At 33.3% G+C, this 25,539-nt stretch overlaps 1 protein-coding gene across 1 annotated transcript in view; it reads right to left on the bottom strand.

The window, feature by feature from the left end:
• Window positions 1–25,539, bottom strand: part of LOC129216641 (KICSTOR complex protein SZT2-like) — a 152,530-nt gene that overhangs the window by 25,457 nt on the left and 101,534 nt on the right. Inside the window, 9 exon segments of the mRNA XM_054850858.1 lie at window positions 1,336–1,394; window positions 1,873–2,158; window positions 2,688–2,768; window positions 2,770–2,886; window positions 4,967–5,196; window positions 6,876–7,011; window positions 11,707–11,888; window positions 13,025–13,184; window positions 16,755–16,918. Coding sequence (XP_054706833.1) covers window positions 1,336–1,394; window positions 1,873–2,158; window positions 2,688–2,768; window positions 2,770–2,886; window positions 4,967–5,196; window positions 6,876–7,011; window positions 11,707–11,888; window positions 13,025–13,184; window positions 16,755–16,918 — 1,415 coding nt within the window.

Below are 25,539 nucleotides of genomic sequence, written 5' to 3'. Positions count from 1 at the left end.
AAAAAGAATTAACCGTCAAATAAACTATAATCACCACAAAATGTTCATTATCCATTTAATTTTGCTTTGGTAAGCATACGCAATCAATGTATAAGGGTTACTACAAATCATTCAATGAAACATTCCATGAAAAAGCAAGCTTTTGGTGCCGCATGTGTCAGATCGATATTTAACTTCCAAACGTATAATATGGAAAATATTCTTCCCCAAGTAATCACACCTGTATGTGCAATCACTCGGAATACATCAGTGCTTATATCGATAGATGGCTTCTGGGGAAGGAACAAAAATTAATGCTAGCTCGCATTAACAGAAAAATCATTAAAAAAACGAACAAAAAATATAATTGTAAAAATTAATTCTAATTTAAGAAATAAAATAATATTTTATTTTGCAGTAAGTTACCGCCATAAACCAGGGCTAAGGCAGAAATATATAAAATACACTACCAGCTCAGTTATTCCTTCAAGGAACTGGGCCTTCAGCCCAGTTACTGCCTATTCCGAGCTGTTGAATGCTAAAAAGCACAAAACTGCAGTCCTCAGATTGAATAACAGAGCTGGTGGTGTATTTTATGTATTTCTGTCTTAGCCCTGGTTAAGGGCAGTAACTTACTGCAAAATACCTAGCTTTGCCTTCAATCTTTGAGTTGAAATGCACCACTGCTGCGGTCACTTATCTGGTGTGCTAATTCTACATTAGCTACCAGTTTGTTTGGATCTTTTAGCTCCTTTAAGAGGTTTTCTACCTTCAGCCCAGTTACTTCCTATTCCGGGTTGATAAGTACTAAAAAGTACAAAACTGCAGTCCTCAAATGCATAACTGAGTTGGCGGTGTATTTTATGTAATATTTTATTGTTTGTGGAAATTCTAAAAACAATCTTCCACACAAGGGGCTGGTTTCTCTTTACAGTCTGGACAGAAATAATGCGTTTCTTGCCGTTTTTTTTGCTTGGGTACATATATGGCATGGCTTTGTCCGACGCTGTTTTATTTTGGAAGGTGGTTTTCATTTTTGATGCTTCTTAATAATAACTATGCACTAGAATTAGAGTTTTTAATAATATAATGTGATTAAATAAATTGTCATTTTTAGGCCAGATTTCTGAAAACTGCCATGGCAGTCAGCGTGTTAATCTGCCCTCAAAGCACACCCAAGCTTCCATTTATAAAAGCCAAAGTAAATCAAGTTGAAAGCAATGAGCATCAATATGTATAATTCAAATAAAAAGTAATTACAAAAGTGCATAAGAAATAAATTACTTAGAGAAATAATTGTGTTTTCGAAAATACTAAGAATGCAAAGCAAAAGAGTGAAAAAAAAAAGTTACTTACAAAAGGATAGTATACGCTTGATCCTCTACTCTTCCACATCTGATTTAAAACTTGCATGTCTAGTTATAAAAAAGAATTCGTTCAAATTTTTAATACTATTAATAGTTTAAAATTTTCCATAAAAATAACAAACATTTTTTAAAAAACATACACACATTTAATTTCAAATATTTTGGGGTCAAAACTAGCAAATAGTTTAAAGGTGTTCACAGATTGCTTTAAAATGCTTCTTTGATGCTTAATTCTTACAAAATTTCTGGGAGTGAGAGAACTTCTCCCACTCCCATGGTTCCCAGTTTAATTGTGCCCTCAGTTTAAAAGACCTGCACACAGTTATGCCATTAACGTATATTGATGATTGTAACTTAAATCAATCAATTTTGCTGTGGAAAGTAAATAAATCACATCATCTAAGATTATTCATGGTTCACCAATACATCCATTTGAAAGTAGAAAAACAGCTTAGTATATTACATAACAGTCAAAAATACTCATATTTTCATAATCAAAGAAATGAACATTTAAAATTCAAATTACACACACCTCTTCTTTGAGTTGTTATAGTTTCCAAGAATTGAGAGCCATGAGCAGTAACAGGGTCTTTAATATTTGCACTGGAACTTAAATGAAAGGGCACAGGAGGTCTCAAGTTTTTTAAGTTTCTCATAATATAAGTAGGCTTAACACTGATACTGGATGATCTAGAACTAGCTGAAGAACTATGGCTTTCTTTAGTGTAGTTATGACTATGAATTAACTGTTCCATGTAACTAAGAGCAGATGTAAGGGAATCATCAAGCGATTCTCTTATTTCTCGAGACACCTGCAAAATATTCAGTGAATAAAATTAAACGTGACAAAAAACTTCTCAGTTAAAATTTTTTATGGACAAAATTTCAACATATTTTTTTTTTACACAGCAACAAATATCTTTTAGTTTTTACGGTCATTCAAATAACTTAGACATTACAGGAGCTACTTGAAATGACCAACCTTGGGATGACAAATACATCAAAGATCTATTAACAAATTAACATATAAAATAATTTTTAAAACTAGAATTAGTATTTTACATTATAAACAATTAATGCAATAGAACTGAAATGTTAGAATAGTTTGCATACAGAATTAACAATTACTTTGCAATATTTAAAAATGCATTCCATTTTTTGGATAAAGCATCATAACTTTTCTTATTAATGGAACTCTGCACAATTTTATATTTGCATTATAAATCAACTTTCGAAGATCATTGATATCTTCATTTGAAAGAGAAAGATTTCTTGCTAGTTGTAAAACATTTTAACGACTAACTTTGCATGAAAATGAATCTAAATTTAAATAATTCTTACTTTGCTTTTCTCTTCCTTTCCACTTTTGTCAACACTTGTGCGACTTAAAGTAGATAAGCCATAAAACAAACCAAGTTTTTGGCAGAAGGATGTTATTTATAAAACTATTACGTTGTTCATGCCATTTCACTAAACTTGTAAGTTGTTGTATTAAGGTTTGAGTTATGTCTTGTGACCAATTGTACAAAAACAGTGTAATCTGAAAATGAGAAAAACAAACTATGAAACAATCATTGAAAATATTAACTGAATTACAGAAAACACACACACATACACACACAACTGAAATATTAGTACTCTGGTACAGTAGTTTAAAATAATAAAACTCAAAACAGCATTCCAAATGAGTGTGGAAAATATTAACACTTAGATTAATATATTAACATAAAAGTGAAATAAATAAATAAATACAAATTTTTAAATCAAAGATTTTTAAACTAAATGCTTTAAAATGCTTACATGAAAAATATTCAAACATTTATAAATGAAATATTGTTCATAAAACTGGAAAATATATTAATTAATTAAATGAAAATTATTTTTAATAGCTCAATACAGATTCTCAATTTGGAAACTAGTATAGGACCCCAAATACGGAATGCTGGGAACTGCAACCTTTCCAGATTTTGGATGCTCACCCAAAAAACAGTGAAAACTTTCCTGTCGTGTAGTATTTGGCACATTTTTTCTTGGTTTCCCTAATGCTTGTACTAAATTTCTATTATTTTTTGATCAATCTTCGGATTGAAAGTATACTTCATTATACAAATACAAATACAAAAGTGACGACCAGCAACAGGCTCTGGGCCCAGCTAGACTGGTCCTAGTCAATTTACAATCCCCAGTGAAGATCAATGGCCCTCTTAAAACTGTCTACTCCTTTGCTCATTACCACCTCTTCCGGTAAGCTGTTCCACGGTTCCACTACCCTGCTAAAATAATAATTTTTCCTAATATCCATGTTAGCCCGAGATTTAAATAGCTTAAAACAATGACCCCTTGTCCTGTTTTCAGTGCTAAACTTTAGCCCCGTAACATCTTTCGTTTTAATAAATTTAAACAGCTGAATCATGTCCCCTCAGTCTCTTCTTTGCTCAAGACTGTACATTTTTAGCCTTCTAAGCCTGGAATCATAATCTAAGTGGGAAAATCCACTTATTAGCCTTGTAGCCCACCTTTGAACCCTTCCCAATACATTAATGTCTTTCTTAAGATAAGGAGACCAAAACTGAACAGCATACTCCAAATGGGGTCTTACCAAACTTCTATATAAGGGCAGAAGAACTTCTTTAGATTTATTTGAAATAGATCTATTGATAAACCCAAGCATCTTATTGGCTTTGTTGGTAGCAATGCTGCACTGTTGGCTAAACTTTAAATCCTGACTTATTAAGACCCCCAGATCAGTAACTTTGTCTGCTTGACTAATGACTGAACCTTGCAAATAATAACTTGTACACTTATTTCCCATGCCCTAAATGTAGCACTTGACATTTCCCAACATTAACAGCCATACCCCATTCATCAGCCCACTCTGTAATATGATCTAGATCCTCTTGCAGCTGATTTTGCTTGTTCTTCATTTTCTACAGTCCCCATAACTTTGACATCATCAGCAAAACAATTCATGTTCCCAGAAATATTTTTGTGAATATCGTTCATAAAGACAATGAACAAAACAGGCCCTAACACTGATCCTTGAGGGAAACCCCGGCTAAAACAAAAGTTTATGCTAAAACAAAAGTTGGAGATAATTAACAGCGTCATGTAGTCTGCATATGTTGCTTTTTAGTATTATGCAGTGTACTGATCAATACAATAAATAACTCATATTTTTACCAAACATAATTTCGTACTTTTGTTCAACAGGCTTTGTATTGCATACTTATGAGAAGAAAAAAAGAATGATCGTTAACTGAAAGTAGATGCTAAAAGATTGCTGCACAATTAGAGCAAAATTAGTTATGCAAAACATGTGGCTTTGAAACAATTTTTTAAAGTAAAAGTTGAACAGGAAATACTGTGTTTTCAACATAATTGCCCCCAAGTTAAAAATTTAAAATTTTTAAAACTGAAAGAAATAGGGGAAAACATTTTTTTTTTTTTTTGGTTTACAAAATTATTATTATTATTATTATTTTTGTTTGTTTAAAAAAAATGTATTTTAGGGGAAAAAGTTTCAGATTTTGAGATTCCAAAAATTGGGGTCTCATACTGTATCAAATACTGTTGTGTTATTCTAAGGAAAGCAATGGAATAGAATTCAATAATGAATGTACCTTTTTATCATCCACATATATTAAAAATAATCTCTGTCTTGGAACAAAGTTCATAGCAGGTTTTATTGGCGGGTCAGAAGCATTCATACTTTGTGTTTTAAAGCTGGAACTAACAAGAGAATTGTGAGACTTGCTAAATGAAGTAGGAGAACTCGGAAGAGAATCAGTAAATGTTTCTGAGCTTCGACGACAACAGACATGGGTTTGATACTTTTGGTATGTTCTTAGACCTGAAACAAAATTTCATTAAAATATAGAAACTGTTTCAAACATTCATACCAATATTGCTTCAATTGGTGGTGAATGAGGTTCTACAAAATATTTGATCTATTACTACTGTAAAAATAATGCAACTTACTTTAAACGGGTTTTAAACCATCTCTAAAGTATGTTATTTAAAACCCAAATTCTCACTGTATCCTGTCACATAAATCTTTTTGAAGCATTGATTTTACAAACATTATTGTATTAAGGTGAAAAGATAAATTGCAGCATAAAAGAATTTTTATTCTTTTATAAAACAACAAAAGCTCACAGAACTCAGATAAAGGTGGTACTTTCTGTTATAGGGATGTCACGGTTCATTTTCAAGTTTCTGTCTATGATTAAAACAAAATGCTTAATGGCTTGTCAAACACTGTCAAACTGAATATTGCTGAAATTTAGAAGCTAATGTTTAATTTTCAAACAAAGCAATCCATAACTTTAACTTTGTTACAATTACAAGTGCAAAGAATTATATGATTACTCTGCATATTTCTAGTGTGAAAAAGGGAATGGATTACAATTTTTAAAAATTGCAAAAATAAATTTAAGGTAACAGTCTTAATAAATCAGTAATTTAAAAACCAAACATAAAGAAACAGTACAAAATCACAGGAAAAACAAACAACATTTAGGTTTTATTCACCCTAGACACACATGACAGTTATGAAACACAAAGAGCCAAAAATGTATCCCTAAGGAGAGCAAATTTAAAATCTTCTCAAAAAAATATATATTTGTGCCTTGTCAGTTTTATACAATTTACCTCTGACTATCATATAATAGCAACTCAATAAATAAATAAATCAGCAAGCTGCGATGATGTCACCTAAAGTAGCAAAGATTATCGCCAAGTCAAGCAGTTAAGTCCTTTTAAACATAGCACATGAATTCAAACTTGTGATCTGTTTTGGTGAGATTGCAAGTGAGTCCTTGTATACTTAAAACAGAAGACTAGTGTAGTAAGAAACTATCAAAAGAAGAATAAGTTGTCAAGTTGTGTTACATAACCCTTACTTTCAAACTATGTACCACATAAATATAAAGAATCTTTTGAACTACTACTAAGCCTTGCTTGCTTGTGCTAAAACCAGTTATTATTACTGTTCTAATTAACTTAGAATCTACAACAAAAAATTAAACAAATAAATAAATAAGCTTACACAGAAAAATGTAAGCTTTTGGACGGTACATAAATCTCAAATTTGTAAGATTTTTTTCTTTCTTCAAAAAAGAGAATTTATATCAAAAATTTGTGTTAGGTAGGTAACAATCTATCTGGTAGGTTAGGTAGGTCTATAAGTGATTTTAAAAACAAAAGGAACTAAAATAGGTGCACATCCTCAACCAATCAAATGTTTGCACCACACTGGTCAGTACTAAGTTTTCAGTCTGTTATCTAAAACTTAGCTTAGTAACTTGTTGATTGCAAAGAGTCAGACATACACATGAAAAGATAATTTTTAATAGCAGAGAGTAAAATGTCACCAAATTAAACAATATATATATAGTATACGTAAAAAATATGAACTTTAGAATTTCCTTTCTATACTCATCTGCTTCTATTGCATTTTATTTATTTCTTTATTTTCATGTATTTAATGTACTTTAATAGTTTAAGGTAAGAAATGATAGAAATACTTACTTTCATTATTTATTTCTTGAAATTTCAAAAAATCTCCTTGTCCCATGTAGGCTTTCCACTGCTTTTCATTTCTACCAATTATGATGAAATTTTTAACAGTTCCTGGCTTGGATTCCTCTATTTCACCACCAGCATTCTGGAAAATATAAAAAATACATATTTTTTTATAAACTAACTAGAGGACCCGACAGACGTTGTTCTGTTCAAACTTTGTAAAGTTAAAAAAATTCGATAAACTATCAAGTGTTTGAACCGTTCTGTTAAAAAAAATTTCAGTGACTAAAAGTACTTCTTTTGACTGAAGGAAACAACCCCATTTTGTTTGCTTCTGCCACTATCAGCAAGGCCAAGACCGAAGAACTTTGGCCCTTGGTCTCTGGCGTCCCCAAATTTGGCGACAATTGGGAAAATTGCTAAGTCTCTTAGTTTTCAAACTCTTCCCGCAATTTCTACATTGTCTGCGGGAATTATCATAACGTAAATTGTAAAATATGCAGAATTGGCGAAAACATTTCCCCATTGCTTAAATTCCGTGGGGCCAAGTTTGTGGACCTTTAATATATTAAAATGAAGCGAAGCTAAAAGACGTAACCATGGCAATTCAAAACAAAACATCAGTAATTTTAATGGAGATTAGATTTATTCAAACTTTATTTTTAACGGCTTGTAACTTTTTTCCTTTGGAGATAGAAGGTTACTTTTTCGACCGAAGGTCGAGATAATTCTGGAGTAAAAAATGTCGCTTTTTCCAACGGTGTCAAAAAGAAAACTCTGGGACAATTTCTTCACTTTTTATTGATAGATTTAATGAAGAAAGTATTGCCAAAATTTCAGCTAAGCCTAAAAAAGTTCGAGATTAAAATGCAAATTGCTCCCGTCATAATAAAGTTAGAGCATTGAAACAAATTGCTTAGAACGCGGAAAATTCTACCCTTTTCAACGATATAAAATATTAATATGTGCAAGTAATTTTTCACCCCTTTAATAGCCAATAATAGGCAATTTACGTGAAATTTTGGGCCTAAATTGGAATTAAAAAAAAACTATCTATCGGATTTTTCCGAATTATAGCCTATGTTACTCAGTAAGAAAGCTCCTTTCATGTAGTGAAAGAATTTTTCAAATAGGTGCAGTGGTTCCGGAAATTACCTCGAACATATAAACACACAAAAATCCGCCCTCTCTCTTTATAATATTAGTAAAGATACACTGATCATATTTTAAGTTTAAACAGAAAGTTCATCGATAACTAAATAAGTTATTTTTTTCATTCATAAAAAATATTTCGCACCATTAGTTAACTCTAATCATCCTTCACAATATTTTAAAATTAGTTTTATTAAACTAATTATTTCAGACCGCTGAATTCTAATCATTCTTCGAGTAATGTTCTAATGAGTAGACGTTCAATGCTATGAGTACGTTTTGGGGGTTAGAGCAGGACTACTACAGGACTTATTTAGGGGTCAGAGGTTCAGTCCCCCCCCCCCCCATTTTAGAGACATAATGAACTTACAGGATTAGCATTGTGCTTCACTCATAAATAGTTGCTTTAGCAGTCTGTAATAAGGAAAAGTCCCCAAATTAGTCGCCGGATGCAGAAAATAGTTTCCAAAACAGTCTCTTATTTTTTTTAAAAAATAGTATATATATCATAATTGATAATGTGGTGAGGGAGTACTAAAGATAAGCTGCAGAAGGGTTTCGAATAATGATAAAGAGAGGGCTTAGAAACATAAATGCTGGTTTATATACATTATATAAACACTAGTATGCATGACCTAATAGTATAGCGGTATAAGTACATAATATTGTATAAGGATCATTTTTAAGAAATATTAATTAAAAAACCTTGCAGATCAGCAAAAAATTGAAGTGATGTGATACATATGTGTAACATGGTGTGTAATCAAAATTTCAATTTACAATTTCTAGGATAAAATATTAATGCAAAAGTGATAGAACATTACAGAAAGAAACATACGACATTTTTATGTTCAGAAGCACATGGATCGGTGAATCACAATTTTGAAGACACAAACATCATTATTTATAAAAATCATAAATCGCCCCACACACGATTTATTAATTTGTTGGTGATACTTGTTGCTTGCGTTTTATTACTAGATTAGGAACCACTTTTTGGATGCATTGGGATTTCACATCTTGGTTGTCATGCTCATCAGATGTACAAGAATTTTCCAAGAACTGTAGATCACCTTCTTCTCAGTTCCTCGTCCGCATCTCTAGGACATCAGCATTTGTAGATTGAAGAAATATGCCTTCCTACTTGTTTTAGCAGAAAGCTCAAGACACGAAGAAAAGTTGAAGCTCACATCAGCAGGTGGTTCGAGCAGCAGAAAAAACTTGAAAGAGTCACCAATTTTGTGTGCATGAACCCCGAACACTAAAAAGTGCCGGGGAGTCGAGGAAAACCTTGCAAACTACGTTCTTGCACAAATTCCACGAACTTTTTTCGAATGAAAAATCAAGCCATGCCGGAATGTGTAAGTTAACTGTAAGGTTGCAGTTACAAGTGGTCGAAACCCTGAAAGGTAGAAAAAGCGGCCGCTGGGATAGAGGTACCTCTTGCATGGAGGGTGAAAGGCAGTAGAAAGCAGGTGTGGCAAATCATGATTGTCACAATAATAATGTAACAACACTTCGACAAATATACATATCTTGGCTGCGTGATATGTTAACGGGACCATTCAAAATAGAAGCTAGACTTATACGCCGGGACCTGAACATCCTTTGGAAAAATTTAAAAATAAAAAAAATTTAAAAAAGCTTTTCAAATTTTAGTCTAAACGTTTTAAATAAACAGTAAAGAAACAAGAGCTAGCGCATTCTGGCACAATTTCATGCTTCCCAAATATAAATAAGGAACAAAAGTAAATGACTGAATAAAAAGCGCCAGAAACACCTCATTTGTAATATTTCCGATCACATGAAAAAGGGCCCGTTATTTCAAAAATTGAATGTAATAAGGCTAAAAAAAATAAAAAAGCAAAAATTTACTGACATCTATTTTGAATACAAATTATAGTTAACAAATGTAGTAGAGAGCGCGAACTTTTCGCAAAAGTTGTGATCTCAAACATGATCCTTTTTGAAAAAATATGAGAACATCACACATTTCTGATCCTGAATATGATGTTACATTTCAAGTTCTTAACTTTTATAACCCTCAGCTAAAAAAAAAAGATGTTCCATAACATAGTCATGTTTGCTCATATTTTTACTTAAATAGTTGCCATAGTCGCCTTAGCATCAAAATAGTAACTTAAGTTGCTTTTTTAGTTGCCAGTGGCAGCTCTGTACTTATGCATTTCTGTATGTATTTTGTTGCTTTCCCCTCCAGAAAATATATCAAATTTATACCCTTAGCTCACATAAGAAAATAAGTGACTGAATGAAGAAATAAGTAAATGAAGGAAAGTAAATGAAAAATTAACAAAAGAACACGTAAGGGATTTAATAAATGATTGAATAAAAAAAAGAAATTATTTCACTTCGCCCTGCATGAACTCGACTAATTGTACAAAACATTCAAAATAAGCTTGATATAGCAAGTCTCAATTAATCTATACTAATAATAAAGCTCAAAGTCTCTCTGTCTGGATCTCTGTGACGTGCACAGCGCCTAGACCATTCGGCTGATTTTCATGAACTTTGGCACAAAGTTAGTTTGCAGCATGGGGGTGTGCACCTCGAAGCAATTTTTCAAAAATTCGATTTTGTTCTTTTTCTATTTCAATTTTACGAACATTTTCCGGAGCAAAATTATCATAAGATGGACGAGTAAATTACGAAATTATCATGATGTGGAATGGGAGCAGGGCCAGATTTAGGGGAGGGCAGACGGGGCTACTGTCCCGGGGCCTCCACAACAAAGGGGCCCCCATCATAATTTTTTTTCAAAATATCCTAACTTTCACGGGTCAGCAAATTTTAAGTTTTTTCTCCCCTATAAATAATAATAGTAATAATATAAAAAAATAAATAGCAGTAATTTCAGGATGCGTTTACTATTAAAATGCTGATCGAAAATATCGGATATACATATATATATCAAAATATTCGGATATATATCAAAGTATCGGATATTTTCGAAAATATAATATGATCTTTTCGAACCCTGATTAGGGGCCTCCATTCCTTCGTTGCCCCGGGGCCTCCACACTTTAAAATCCGGTCCTGAATGGGAGAGCAAATGAACATAGCCAATTGGCGAGAAATTCATCATCCATTATTTGTACATATGCAAGCAAACCAAATGACCTTTTAATTTTCTACTACAGGCAAAACCATGCGGATACCACTAGTATTAAATATGTTGACAACAAGAACTTTATTGTTTTAAAATAACAAACATAATTTTTGACCTTAGTTGTGCTACACCTTAGTTAAAATGCTACTAGACAAGAGGCGCTAAAAAATGAGTAAATATTTTGACATTCCACTTTGTCCCACATTCCCCAATGTGTAAGGACAGTTATGGCCTCCCTACCTAAACAAAGGAGAAAATTCTGGTTGCTTATACATTGTAGTTTTTTAACTATAAAATTCAATACTTGGCATACATTTCTTTTTTTTAAAAAGAAGCATTCTGAAGAAATTTTTTAACATTTTTGAACCTTTTTGGGTTTTAAATATAATTTTTAAAACCGTGAATTTTTTCCAGGAAACTATTCTTTTCTAGTATATATTTCTTTTCAACATCGAAAGCACACTCACTGTCCTCAAACAGATCAAAAATTTAAACTTGAGAAAAATTATAAACTTAAAGTAAAATTTGTTTTAAAAGTATGATTATTTATGTACTTACAGCATATGGGCTAAATGGTATATATTCATAATCTGCATTTGCACCACTTGATGCTTGTACATAAACTTTTGGAAATATATCACGAAGAACAGTTTTAATAATATTTTGAATTTCTTTTGAAACAATCACAATGGAATGTCTTGAAGGTAGAACATATGTATGCTTCAACAAAGCAGGACAGCCTGAAAAGAGAGTGGAAATTAGTTGTATCGATCCAAACAAAGTCAATTGTTAATGACCTGAGCTACTCTTTTAGCCTATAATTCCTAAATAGAGCTCCAACATGCCCTTTTCTATTTAATTAGTACTTTACCCATTTGGTTTAATACACTTCATAGAAAGTTGATCTATCAATAAGCTGAAAAATCAATACAGTAGAAGACCGTTATAAGACGCAGCTTGGGACCAGAGCTTCTGTGTTACACAGATTTTGGCATTATATAGATCATTTCACAAATTTTGAACCTAATACTCAGAATATATCAAGACATTTGCACATCAGTAATAAGTTAAACTACAATGAGTATTAAAGTACTATTTCGCACACAAATAAATGTTTCACAATCAAAAGAACATGAATTATCCTGCACTTCTGCTAGTCACCACTTCAACTACTCACCACAGTATAGTACTCAGGAAAATATAAAATAGCTTTCGTTTCTCTTGGCTTCAGTAGTTAAACGGCCTCAAAGTTGATGGTTTTTTAAAGATGGCCAAGTTGAGAGGTCAATAACTTTGATCGCGACGGGCCAACAACTTTGGGAAATGCTGTAGTTAATAGTCTAAGTAGTGTAGTTTAAAGTCTAGCTTAGAAAATCATGCCAACTAATCAACTTTTAATTACGCGGTCTCAAAAATGATAATTTGAAACAACAAGAATCAAAGTTTTAGGTCAATTACTCTATAACGCCTGAGTCAATAACTTTGAGCAAGAGCTGTAATTATGTTCTACATGGTGTAGTTTTAGACTCATGTCAGAAAACTATGAGATCTAATAATCTTACTTAATTAAACGGTCTCAAAAATAATGATTTCAGTATAAAAGAGCGTTTTTTCACGAGTTTATATGCTACTCAAAATCTTAAGAGCTCAAACTTACATAAATACTATGAAAAAAAAAATTCAATACAAATAAACTTCAACAGCGGTAACAAATGTTTTATGCTTTCACAAGGATGTAACCAAAACAGTATAAATATGGGCATGATCAAAAAGCAGTCAGATATCACATACACACACACACAAAAAAAAACACTTGTTTCTGTCCCATTATGTAAAATCAACTAGTAGTTCAAAAATTACATTACACAAAACGTACCAAGTCTATCGCCAAAGTGCAGCAATGGTTTCATGATTGTGTGAAATGCAGAATTGAGGCTTTGTTTATCAATCTTTGGGGATTTGGGGGACACTGAGGTCATTGGAGTTGATGTTTCTGTGTAGAATTCTGGCTTTGCTGATTGAGGACCATTTCCAAACTAAAAGAAAACATTATGTAAATAACTAGAAAAAAAAATATATTAAAAAAAATGTTATTGGTAATGGGAAAAAATATAATAAAAGAGCATGTTTGAGCAAAAGCATGCTAATAACCCTTCAAGGAAATTGTTAAAGAATTATTTCTCTTCAATCTTTCATAAAACAAATTGAAAAGTATAGTAAATGTTTCAATCTATCATTTGAAGATATTAATCATTTCGTTGATGCAGAAACAGTTCTAACTTCAAAAATTTATGGTATGGATACCAGTAGCGTAATTATGGGGTCTAGCGCCCATGGCAAACTAAAGAAATTGCGCCCCTCCTCCCTCCAGGGTCGCCCACATGGGAAGTCACCGAAGGTCATTGTGATCTCTCTTTTTTTTTTTTTTTTGTGGAACATTTTGATTAATTGATTCGACAAATAGGAGGGAGCATTGTAATTTTTTTTCTTATTTTCTTTTTTAGAATTGATTTCAATGATGCCCAATGTTCCTTCTCAGTAGATCATATATACCAGCCCTCTAGCTCTTTTTCTTCTGAGTTTTTGAAAAAATTTTGAAGCCATTTTTCAAATTTTATAATAATAATTAAAAAAAAACCTCGGAAATATTTTTTTTTTTTTGATCAGTCGAAATGTCACCCCCCTGGCTGCTGCGCCCCTGGCGAGAGCCACTCCTGCCAATCCCTAGTTATGCTACTGATGGATACATAATATATATTCTTACTTGAAATATTCAGATTTTAATCTTGTGAATTACTTTCGTGCATAATTTTGATAGGAGTATCAATTGTTGCACAAAGCACCCTACTAAGATTCTAACTATATTAGATCCTTGTTTCATTACATGAACTTTATGAAGAACATGGACTCTATTTCTATATAATGCAATTAAATTTTGATGATTTCCAGAAACAGTATTTGAATAGCACTTTTTGCCCTGTATTGGCACCCCTGAGATCCCCCATACTTGTCATCATGGAGATTAACTAGGGACTTTTCCTCAGCAGCGGACGCAAGTTAGGAGACATGTAGGATGCCTCACTCTCAAGAATGAGAACTTGAGAACCTCTCAAAAAGGAGAAAAAAATTCCCCCTCCTCCTATTCGTGTTCCCCACTGTCGTTTTTAATTCTTGCAAAATCACAGTCCTTAAGCACAATTAGCGACACATATTGATTCCAATGAAATGTTTATTCATCAGTAATTCATAATTTTTAAAACAAAATGTGTCCTTCTCTATTGAAAAAAGTTCTTTTTTAAGCACTTTTATTATACTTGGCCCGATTGTCACGGAAAAATCTGAGGTCTGCTTTTGTTTATACCTCAGCAACTAGATCACTTAGAAACTTCTGGATTTCATCGAATGATTTGCTTAATCTTAAAGTACAACTTAACGTTGAAACTTAAAATTCTAAAATAAATGAATTTTTTGGTCAGGATGGAAAACAGCAAATTTCATATTAATCAATATTAAAATATAAAACACATTGTTACACATTTTGTTGCCTTTCAACAGTAATGTTAATAGTAATAATAATGAAAATTTTGAATGATGGCTTCTTTGGAGCAAGCATGAAATACATTCCCTATCATTGCTCTCATCTATGCCAATAATCAATAACAGGGCTAATAGAGACATATTAGGAACATTTTCACGAGTAACTTGTATATTTTGAAACATAAATTAGTTTGGGACACCTTTAATATTTAAATGGCTTTTATTTAAATTAGCAAACAAATAAATCCCGGAGAGGAACAAGGATCAATTTTTTGTGCCAACTGCTTTAAGTTTTAGACACATTTATAGGTTTCTTCATTTTAGTACAGAGCGTTTATATGAAAAAAGGAGGTGACATTTTGATGGTAACATTATTCTATTTCTGAAATACATTTACACTAATCAGAAAAGAAAATTTAAGTATTACTGTTGTTTTCACAATTCCAAAAAAATGACCCCACAAATGAAGAAAAGTGCGGTTCAAGTCATTTCAAATCAAACTTTCCCAGTAAGAAAAATAAGCAAAGAAATAAATATGCATGTTTCAACACTAGTGACGTGAACTGGGTAAATACCCAGTGGGTAGGTAAATATTTTTTGGGTATTTACCTAAGGCCTGGATAAATACCCAAAAACTGGGTATTTTACAAAACAATGCAGAAAGTGAATGTTTTTTTTTTTTTTTTAAATCTAAATATGAAATAATTGGTAAAACTGATACATACATATGTATTACACAGTTTATAATATTTTTTATTGAAAGACTTGATTAAATTATGAAAAAAACATATCGTGAACCAAAGAATCCTTCTTTTCAATGCCATAATTGGAGAAGTATAAGCAATTCATTGATGAACTTCAGGACTTCAAAATCACAATCTTGGTTAGTCATATCCAAAAAAAAAAAAAAACATTAAACATGAGGGATGTTTGGAAGAATAAACTGAGAAGTTATTAAGACACTATGATGTTATTTATTTATTTTATTGCTGTTTAAGTGATAACGTGGCAAATATAGAAACAGTTTTCATGTTAATAAGCAAAAAAGAAAAGTTGAAATTTTTTTTCTATTGCCTTGCTCATTTGTATTTGCTCCCCAGTACTTCATGATGAAAATTTATTCAAACTATTTTTAATACACGCAATTAGTGATGTAAGGTGGGAAGGTAAATATTTTTTTCGGGTATTTATCCGAAGGCAGGGTAAATCCCCTAGGAATTGAGCATTTTGCAAAAAAATTTAGGTGGTATAAAAAGGTGATTTTCTTTTTAAAACATAAACCGTAAAATTAAACAGTAAAAATATAAAAATTTAATTTATCATTATATTTTTTTTAAATTAAAGGAATGATTTAGAAAAATATTTCAATGAAAGCCTACCTAGGATGTTGTCTTTAAATGCGTTTTACTCAAAACTTGAAAATGTTCACTTACATCCTTTTGCTTCTCACTGCTTCAATTGATGTTTGCTTTTTTTTTTTTTTTTACTTTTAAGTTATAGTTAATCTTTTTACTTTTTGTAGAATTGCTTTTTATATCTGAAATTTGGCTATCAACATTGATTAGGCATATCCAACACATTAAATGTGAATATCATATTAGATTGCTAAGTTGTGTTTCAATCAATAATTCTTTAAATATGTGGTCAAAATACAATTTTTGGGTAAAAATTTATTATTTTGCATATGGTTTGTATAAATATACATAGTAGAATACATACAGAAAAGTCTTTTAGTTGAATATAAATTTTTAAAATAAATACCCGGGTAAATACCCGTTTTGGGTATTTACCCCGAAAAATAAATACCCGGGTATTTTACATCACTATTCAACACTCAAAGTTATGATTGAAAGCTAGGTAATGATAAGAAATTCTCTTCATGACTTGAGCCGCACTTTCCTTTGTTCATGGTGTCATTTTCTTGAAATTTTTAACTGATTGAATTCTGACCCAGAAAAGTTATTTTGTCCTTTTGAGTGCATTATGAAAAGTGCTTAGTATTTTTTTTTTCTTAATTCCATCATTCAAAAAATACACTCAAAAATATTTAAAAAGTTGTTCATATTAACCTTAAAAATAGAAATCTCTTTTAACATTGAAGGTGGAGAATGTACTTTGGTGCTAATGTCAGGAACAGAAGAAGACATTTCTTTGGAAGTTTGAAAGCTTGTAGAAGGATGAAAATCTTTTGACTGGAGGTTAGCATCAATTCCAGCAGTACCAGCTCTTCGCACTACAAATAAAATTATGCATTACAAATATATATATATATATATATATATATATAATTTTAAAAAAGTCAGGCAATTTTTAACATATTTTGAAAATAATGCATTAGTCCAGCACTTGAGATTTATTATCAACATTTAACTATTTTGAAATACTATTCCAAATAACTGACAATACTTAAATATGTGGCACAAAATTTTGTTTTAGACTTGAGTTTTTATGGCAAAAATGCATGCAAAAAGAAGACATAATAAAATATAAGAGATTTTTAGTATCCTTTAGATAAACTTATGAAATCATAAATAGTGTAATTGGGGTTCTTTGCTGAGAGCAGTCTTCTGGCTGGTTATTAGAGAGTTAAAGTGATTGAATTGCTCTGATTACACTTCAGTTAGTCATGCAATTCAGTGGATCATGATGTAGGGTCTGGTGGGGTAAAGTGGTCATAAAATCGTAGGTTTTCAAATTAGGTGGATAATAAAAACAATAAATTCTTTAAACACTTCATCTTTTTTTGTTGTTATTTTAAATTGCATTATTAAAGAACACGGTACATTGCATTTCAGGAAAAAAATATTGAACTTAAGTAGTTTTATAACGCTTTCATTTCCCTTTGTATTTATGACCACTTTACCCCATGGGATGGGGGAAAGTGGTCATAGTTTAAAAAAACTGCAAAACCATTACAAATAACCCTAATTTTTGTATATTTCGGTTATTTTTATAGTTACAAGTATATGTACGAGTACATACGGGTGTACACGAGTCTACTATACGTGTCGTGTAGACATGAGTAAACATGTTCATATATGAATAGATACATGTATACATCAGATGCATGCACATGCCTACTCAAGTATATACGTGTATACACGAGTGTATACACGTATATACTCACGCATGTATACGTGATTACCTATAGGAGTGTATACGTGCCTACACGAGTATATACGTATCACGTGTATATGCGAGTAAAGCGTAGAAAAGAACATCAAATGCGTGTTTTGCGCTTGTATTTCGAGTATATGCATGCATACCTGAGTATATACGTGTACAGTCGACGCATATACGCATATAAAAGTGTACATACATACTTATACGAGTATACACGAGTTAATTCGTGGATATATCCAGTGCGTGTTTGTACGTGTCTATTCACGTAAATATATATGAAAGCACGAGTATATTCGTATGTTTACGTGTAAACACAATTCTATACCTGTTAGACGTATATACGTGCATTTACGTGTATACACCAGTACATGTATCCACGTATATCCACGAGTATATCCGCTAATATACATGTATGTTTACAGAATGAATCCAAGATTTTTTGCAAAATCTAAGTGGTGTGAAAGGGGAGGATAAGAAGCAAAGAATCATAAGGAACTTATGGTCGCTGACGCGCTACATGCACAAAAGGTCAGAAACTGACGTTAGCAAAACAGGTCACAAATTTGTTACACAAAGATGACTTCACCCGACATTTTAGTTTTTAAGACATATTTAGAGCAGTTGTTAAAAGTTACGGCCTGTAGTAGTTCTAATACACGCATCGCAACGAAGGTGCAGCGACTGATGAAAGTTTTTCAAAAGTCTCGTAATTGCAACAGAATGATTGCGATGCATGTATTACAGCTGCCGCAAATTTCATCAATAACTTTAAAATTTTCTTAAAACCTAAAATGTTGTGTAAAATTGTCTTTGTTTAATAAATTTGTGACATGTTTTGCATCCACCAGTTTCTGTGTTGGGCTAAATGACTTTATTTTTGGTTCTTGAAGGATTTCACCAATATTGTTTTCAAAAAAACATTCTGTGACTTACCTTTTGCCATTCCGGGGAAAAACCTTGCGCGGGAAATCCCATCCACCTGCCACCGACACTCAAATGTCCGAGTTTGAATCGGAAGTGTTCGGAAAAATATGTGGCACACTACGATTGGTTGCTGTCATTCGGCAGACGTCGGTAAATTTCCGACAGAGCACATGTCGATCACATGAGGAAACCATGTTGAGGTGTTAAGTGCTGAATGTCAAATTAAATAAGAATTGTGCAACCTGCAAGCTGTGTTTTCTCCGAGTTGTGTTGTTCTTGCAATATGCAAATAATGTAACGTCACATTGTTACGTGCAAGGTCGGATCTGGCTATAAATACGCAGACCGGCCATAGCTCGATCGCACTGCTACTTTTCTTTTACTCGTCTCCTCGTCTTGTGTTGTTGGTGTTTGTAAATGTGTTCGTCTATGTTATCATAAGTTTTTTTTGCTACTGGCCTCTCAGGTGAGGTCTGATCTTTTCTGAATAATTCACTGCTGATGTCTTCAGTTTGGAAAGCGCGTGCTGCTATGACGACTATAAAAGTGAAAAGTTATAATTGAATCTATGTGGGACGTTTGGTCTCCGAGGAGAAGGATCGTGTCCACCTTCGATATTTTTCCCTGATGTGGGTCGTTTGGTCTCCAAGGAAAGAGGATCGTGTCCATCTTCGATATTTTTTTTCCTGATGTGGTGAACTTTGCTCACAAGGTATGAACTGACCAGCCTGAATTCTGGTGGAAATTGCTATGCCGTCCATCTACCTGTTAGGTGTCACTATGGAACATCGACAGGACTTTTGATACCTGCATGGACTTATTGTAAGATCTCTTTTTTAATTTTTCTTCGGAGAACCAAATCATTGTATTGTAATTATTTTCTTAATATATGTTAAATAAATGTTTTTCAGTGGAAAGAATGATTCATGTTTTATTTTCTTCGGGCAGACCACTCCCTCAAATTTTCAGTTGGAAATGAGTTGCCTAATTTTCAGCTTAGCTGTAGGCTATTAACCTCAAATTATATCCAACAAGTGGTAGCAGAGTCGTGTGGTTGACCTTCCCGTAGAAAATTGAATCATTTTTTATTATGGAGAAAGATTATAGAAATGTTGAGAAGTTGGGCTCCCATAATTGGGCTACCTGGTCCAAAGATATAAAAATGATGCTCATAGAAAGGGATTTATGGGAGATTACCCAAAAGAAACCAGAAGGGGAATTAACTAGTGCTGACAGAAAAAGATGTGGCCAAGCTTTAGCCATCATCTATTTAAACTTAGAAAAGGATATAAAAAGGTTAATTGATAATTTGGAAGATCCTAGTGAAGCTTGGAAAGCCCTTAAGGCAAATTTTGAACCCCCATCTTTGGCCAGAGTAGCCGCACTATGGGAATCCTACTTCTCTTGCAAAATGCAAGAAGGTGAAACGGTGGGATTATTCGCTGCAAGGTTGGGGGGGATTTTTAACCAATTAGTCGAAAATGGATATATTATGGAAGAAAAACTCAGAACTTTTCAATTGATACGGCATTTACCTCCAAATTTCAGCAGTATTGTTCAAGCCATCTACAGATGGGAAAAAGAGAGATTTACTTTCTCGAAAGTAAAAGACGAACTACTGGCTGAGGAAGGCAGGATTAGGTATGTGGCCGAAGAGCCTAATGTAGAAAATTCGGCAATGTTTTCAAAACCCGGAAACTCCGGAATGGCAAATGGTAGGAGTAAATTTCTTGCTAAAAATAAAGTTTGTTACATTTGTAAAAAGAAAGGGCATACTGCGTCGAAGTGTTGGAGCCGTAACAAAGTAAAACAGGATAAGAATTTTAAATTAAAAACCAAAGAAGACCCTCAGGCAGGAATGTTTTGTTCAGTAAATGAAAACGAAATTTCTGCAAATACTACCTACCCAAAATGTGAGGATACATGGCTATTGGATAGCGGCAGTACATCTCATTTTTGTCGAGATAAGTCATTGTTTGCCGAGCTAGAGCCTGTACAAAATACACAAATGGAGGTAGCAGTAGGAAACGTGAAGAGCCAAGTAGAGGGCATTGGGAAAGTGATTTTTAAAATTGAATCAGATGGAAAATTAGTTACCATCACCCTCAATAATGTTTTCTATGCTCCAACACTGTGACGCAACCTAATTTCTGGTTCTTGTATAGACAGACAGGGCTATAAGCTCAAATGGTTGCCCGGAAAGATCTGCGTTTTTAACCAAGAAAATGTTAAATTATTTACAGCAAATTTAATAAATAAACTTTATCATGTTAAACCAAATTTTTATATTGATTGTGAAAATGTTAATTATACCAAAGTTTTTAAGACCAAGGACCCGTCTGAAGGGGCCAATATGGTCAGTGTTGATATGGAAAAATGGCATAGGAGATTTTGCCATATAAATATGGAAAGTATCACCAAAACGAGTAAACTTGGTGCAGTCCAAGGACTAGAGATTAAGAAGGGGCAAAAACCCAATTGTGACCCTTGTCAATTGGGAAAAATGAGGAAGTGCTAGTTTAAATCTATGCCAGAAAGACGTACTAGCTCTGCATTTCAATTGCTCTACATGGACCTGATGGGACCCCTTCAGACCGAGTCCTTGGGGGGAAAGAAATATATTTTTATAATCATAGATGATTTCTCAAGAAAGTCATATGTTTTCTTTTTAAGAGAAAAAGTGAGGCATTTAATGTTTTTGTAAATTTTCAAAAAAGGACTGAAAGATTCCTGAACTCAAAAATTTTGGCTATCCGTTCCGATAATGGAACAGAATTTGTTAACAAAGATTTTGAGAACTATCTCACCAATCAGGGAATAAAGATAGAGCGTACCAACTCCTACACCCCGCAAATGAACGGGGTAGTAGAAAGATACAATTTGACCATAATGAATGGTGTGAGGTCTATGCTCAAGGATTCTGGATTGGGGGATGAGTTTTGGGCTGAAGCCGCTCTTTGTTTTAATTATGTAAGGAATCGGACAGTAATAGGAAATATGGACAAGACCCCTTTTGAGCTGTTTTCTGGGCGTAAACCTTCAGTGAGGCACCTACCTATTTTTGGGTGTACTGCCTATGTAGGTCAGCCTAAGTCTAAACTAAAAAAGTTAGATATGAGGGCTACCAAGGGGATTATGGTCGGATACGCCTTACGTACCAAAGGGTACAGAATCTGGGATCCTGAAACCAGAACAGTCACAGAAACTATTAACGTCAAGTTTAATGAAAATGAAAAATGGGGGGAATTAAAAGTCCAAAATAAAAATGAGAGAAAATTTAACTTTATCAGGCCTATAAGTGAAGTTCAACTTGAACAGGAAATCCAGGAGAGCGTTGAGCAAACTCCCTGTGAAAAAATTAAATGGGTTAGAGAAGCCAAAAAGAGAAAGACCGGGAACAGGACTGATATTTATTATACAATTGCCGGTAAAAATAAAGTAAGATTAAATTCACTAAAACAGGTTTTAAAATATTGTAGTGAAAATAAAATAGAGTATAAACCAAAACTTTTTGACTTTTCATCTAAAAATCCAATAATAGGGGAAATCTGTGACGACAGTGAAAGTTCGGGAGAAAGTGAAGAAGCAAGTTTAGTAGAAATTTCTATACCGAATTCGTATAGGCAATGTATCGCTACCCCCGAGGTGGACAACTGGAAACTGGGTATGGAGTCTGAATTAGATGTCATTAACCAAAGAGAGGTGTGGGACCTTGCACCCCCACCAGAGGGGAAACCAATTTTGGGAAACAGGTGGGTCTACGACCTCAAGGTAAATGACAGGGGTGAAATTGTAAGATACAAGGCCAGATTAGTTGTAAGGGGGGACCGTCAGTCAATTGAGTCATATTCTGAAGTTTTCAGTCCAGTAATTGAGTTTTCACTTGTGAGAGTTTTCTTTTCTATTTTTATATGTCTTTTAAAATGGTGTCACTCACAAATTGATGTAAAAAATGCTTACTTATATGCTGATTTAGAGGAACAAATCTACATGAGACAACCAGAGGGTTTTGTCAGTAAAAGCCACCCTAATTTTGTCTGTAAATTGAAGAAGTCTCTCTATGGACTACACCAGTCCGGAAGAAACTGGTTCTTAGAAATAGACAGTGTTCTTCGTGGTTTTGGTTTTCAAAAATTAAAAGGATGTAATTGTGTATATCATAGAGACAAAAACACTTTTCTTCTTATTTATGTAGATGATATAATAATTCTAGCAAAAAATGAAAATTTAATTAAAAAGGTAATTAATGAAATTAAAAGTATGTATGATATTAAAGAAATGGGGAAAACCAGAAAGCTCCTGGGGATTGAATTTGTGGAAGATAAAAATAATCTTTTTATTCACCAAAGCTCTTACATTTCGAAGGTCTTGGGGTCATTCTCCGATTACTATGTGCCAAATTCAACCCTCCCAATCTCAAAGGGTACAGTTTTGTCGAAGGACGACTGCCCGAAAACTGAGGAAGAAAAAAGGGAAGCAGAAAAGCTCCCATACAGAAATTTGTTGGGTTGTATGGCATACATAGCGGGAAAGACCCGGCCTGACATCTCTTATGCGGTGAATATTTTCTCCCAATTTCAAGCAAATCCCGGACGGAAGCATTGGGATTTTCTATTAAGATTGCTAGGGTATTTAAAGTATACAATATCATACAAACTAAATTTAAGCTCAATCAATAGTGTAGATGTACGGGGATTTTCCGACTCCGATTACGCCGCTAATCGGGAAGATAGAGTCTCAATGGGAGGATCAATTTTGTGTATTGATCGTGTCCCAATTAATTGGAGGACATTTAAACATAAATGTGTTGCGTTATCCACAATGGAAGCAGAATATATTTCACTTGGTGAAACTGCAAAAGAAATGGTCTGGCTGAAGAGGATAATTACAGAAATAAGTGAATTAAATATTGAAAACCTCCAGCTTAGGGATGCAGTTATTTATTGTGATAACACTGCAACAATTGATTTTTCTAAGTCTCCCATTGAGAATTCCCGTACAAAACACATTGATGTAAGGTACCATTTTTTAAGAAATTTAATTGAGCAAAAGATGTTTTTGATTAAATATGTGAGGACAAATGTAAACATCGCGGACATTTTCACTAAACCCCTATCTAAGAATTGTTTAAATAAACTTTGTAAAAATATATTTAATTGGGATTAAATGAGGGGGGCGTATCAAATTTTTGAACTATTTTTCAAATGTATCTTTTGTAAATATAATATGAATGTAGTTAAATGTTTTTTAATGTATATAAATGTTGTTTTTGATGAAATTCCTTCAAGAGGGGGGAACTTGTTGGGCTAAATGCCTTTATTTTTGGTTCTTGAAGGATTTCACCAATATTGTTTTCAAAAAAACATTCTGTGACTTACCTTTTGCCATTCCGGGGAAAAACCTTGCGCGGGAAATCCCATCCACCTGCCACCGACACTCAAATGTCCGAGTTTGAATCGGAAGTGTTCGGAAAAATATGTGGCACGCTATGATTGGTTGCCGTCATTCGGCAGACGTCGGTAAATTTCCGACAGAGCACATGTCGATCACATGAGGAAACCATGTTGAGGTGTTAAGTGCTGAATGTCAAATTAAATAAGAATTGTGCAACCTGCAAGCTGTGTTTTCTCCGAGTTGTGTTGTTCTTGCAATATGCAAATAATGTAACGTCACATTGTTACGTGCAAGGTCGGATCTGGCTATAAATACGCAGACCGGCCATAGCTCGATCGCACTGCTACTTTTCTTTTACTCGTCTCCTCGTCTTGTATTGTTGGTGTTTGTAAATGTGTTCGTCTATGTTATCATAAGTTTTTTTTTGCTACTGGCCTCTCAGGTGAGGTCTGATCTTTTCTGAATAATTCACTGCTGATGTCTTCAGTTTGGAAAGCGCGTGCTGCTATGACGACTATAAAAGTGAAAAGTTATAATTGAATCTATGTGGGACGTTTGGTCTCCGAGGAGAAGGATTGTGTCCATCTTCGATATTTTTCCCTGATGTGGGTCGTTTGGTCTCCGAGGAAAGAGGATTGTGTCCATCTTCGATATTTTTTTTCCTGATGTGGTGAACTTTGCTCACAAGGTATGAACTGACCTGCCTGCAATTCTGGTGGAAATTGCTATGCCGTCCATCTACCTGTGAGGTGTCACTATGGAACATCGACAGGACTTTTGATACCTGCATGGACTTATTGTAAGATCTCTTTTTTAATTTTTCTTCGGAGAACCAAATCATTGTATTGTAATTATTTTCTTAATATATGTTAAATAAATGGTTTTTAGTGTAAAGAATGATTCATGTTTTATTTTCTTTGGGCAGACCACTCCCTCAAATTTTCAGTTGGAAATGAGTTGCCTAATTTTCAGCTTAGCTGTAGGCTATTAACCTCAAATTATATCCAACATTCTGGCTTTGCATGCATGTAGCGCGTCAGCTTTGAGTTTGATTCTGGATGTTTCTTATGATTCTTATGATTGCTTCTTATCCTCCCGTCTAACACCTTTTAATAATTTGACCAAGAGTTTAGACTCACCCTGTATACATATATATCATATGCTTATATGCAAGTGTCTACTCGAGTACGTACGCGTATATACGTGTCTCCCTGAGTATATAATTGTTCGTATATATACGAGCATATAAGCGGGAATATATGCGTATAGTCGAATGTATATCTGTATAGATAAAAAATACTTGCAGATACCCAAATACGTGTTTATTGGTGCATTTATGTGAATACGTATATATACGTTCCTACAAGTGTATTTGCGTATACATACGCATATACTCGTATATTTAACCCTGTT

Source organism: Uloborus diversus, chromosome 2, assembly GCF_026930045.1.
Source record: "Uloborus diversus isolate 005 chromosome 2, Udiv.v.3.1, whole genome shotgun sequence".
Taxonomy (NCBI): domain Eukaryota; kingdom Metazoa; phylum Arthropoda; class Arachnida; order Araneae; family Uloboridae; genus Uloborus; species Uloborus diversus.
Note: the sequence above shows the minus strand (reverse complement) of the source record. Positions and strands in the feature narration are given on the sequence as shown.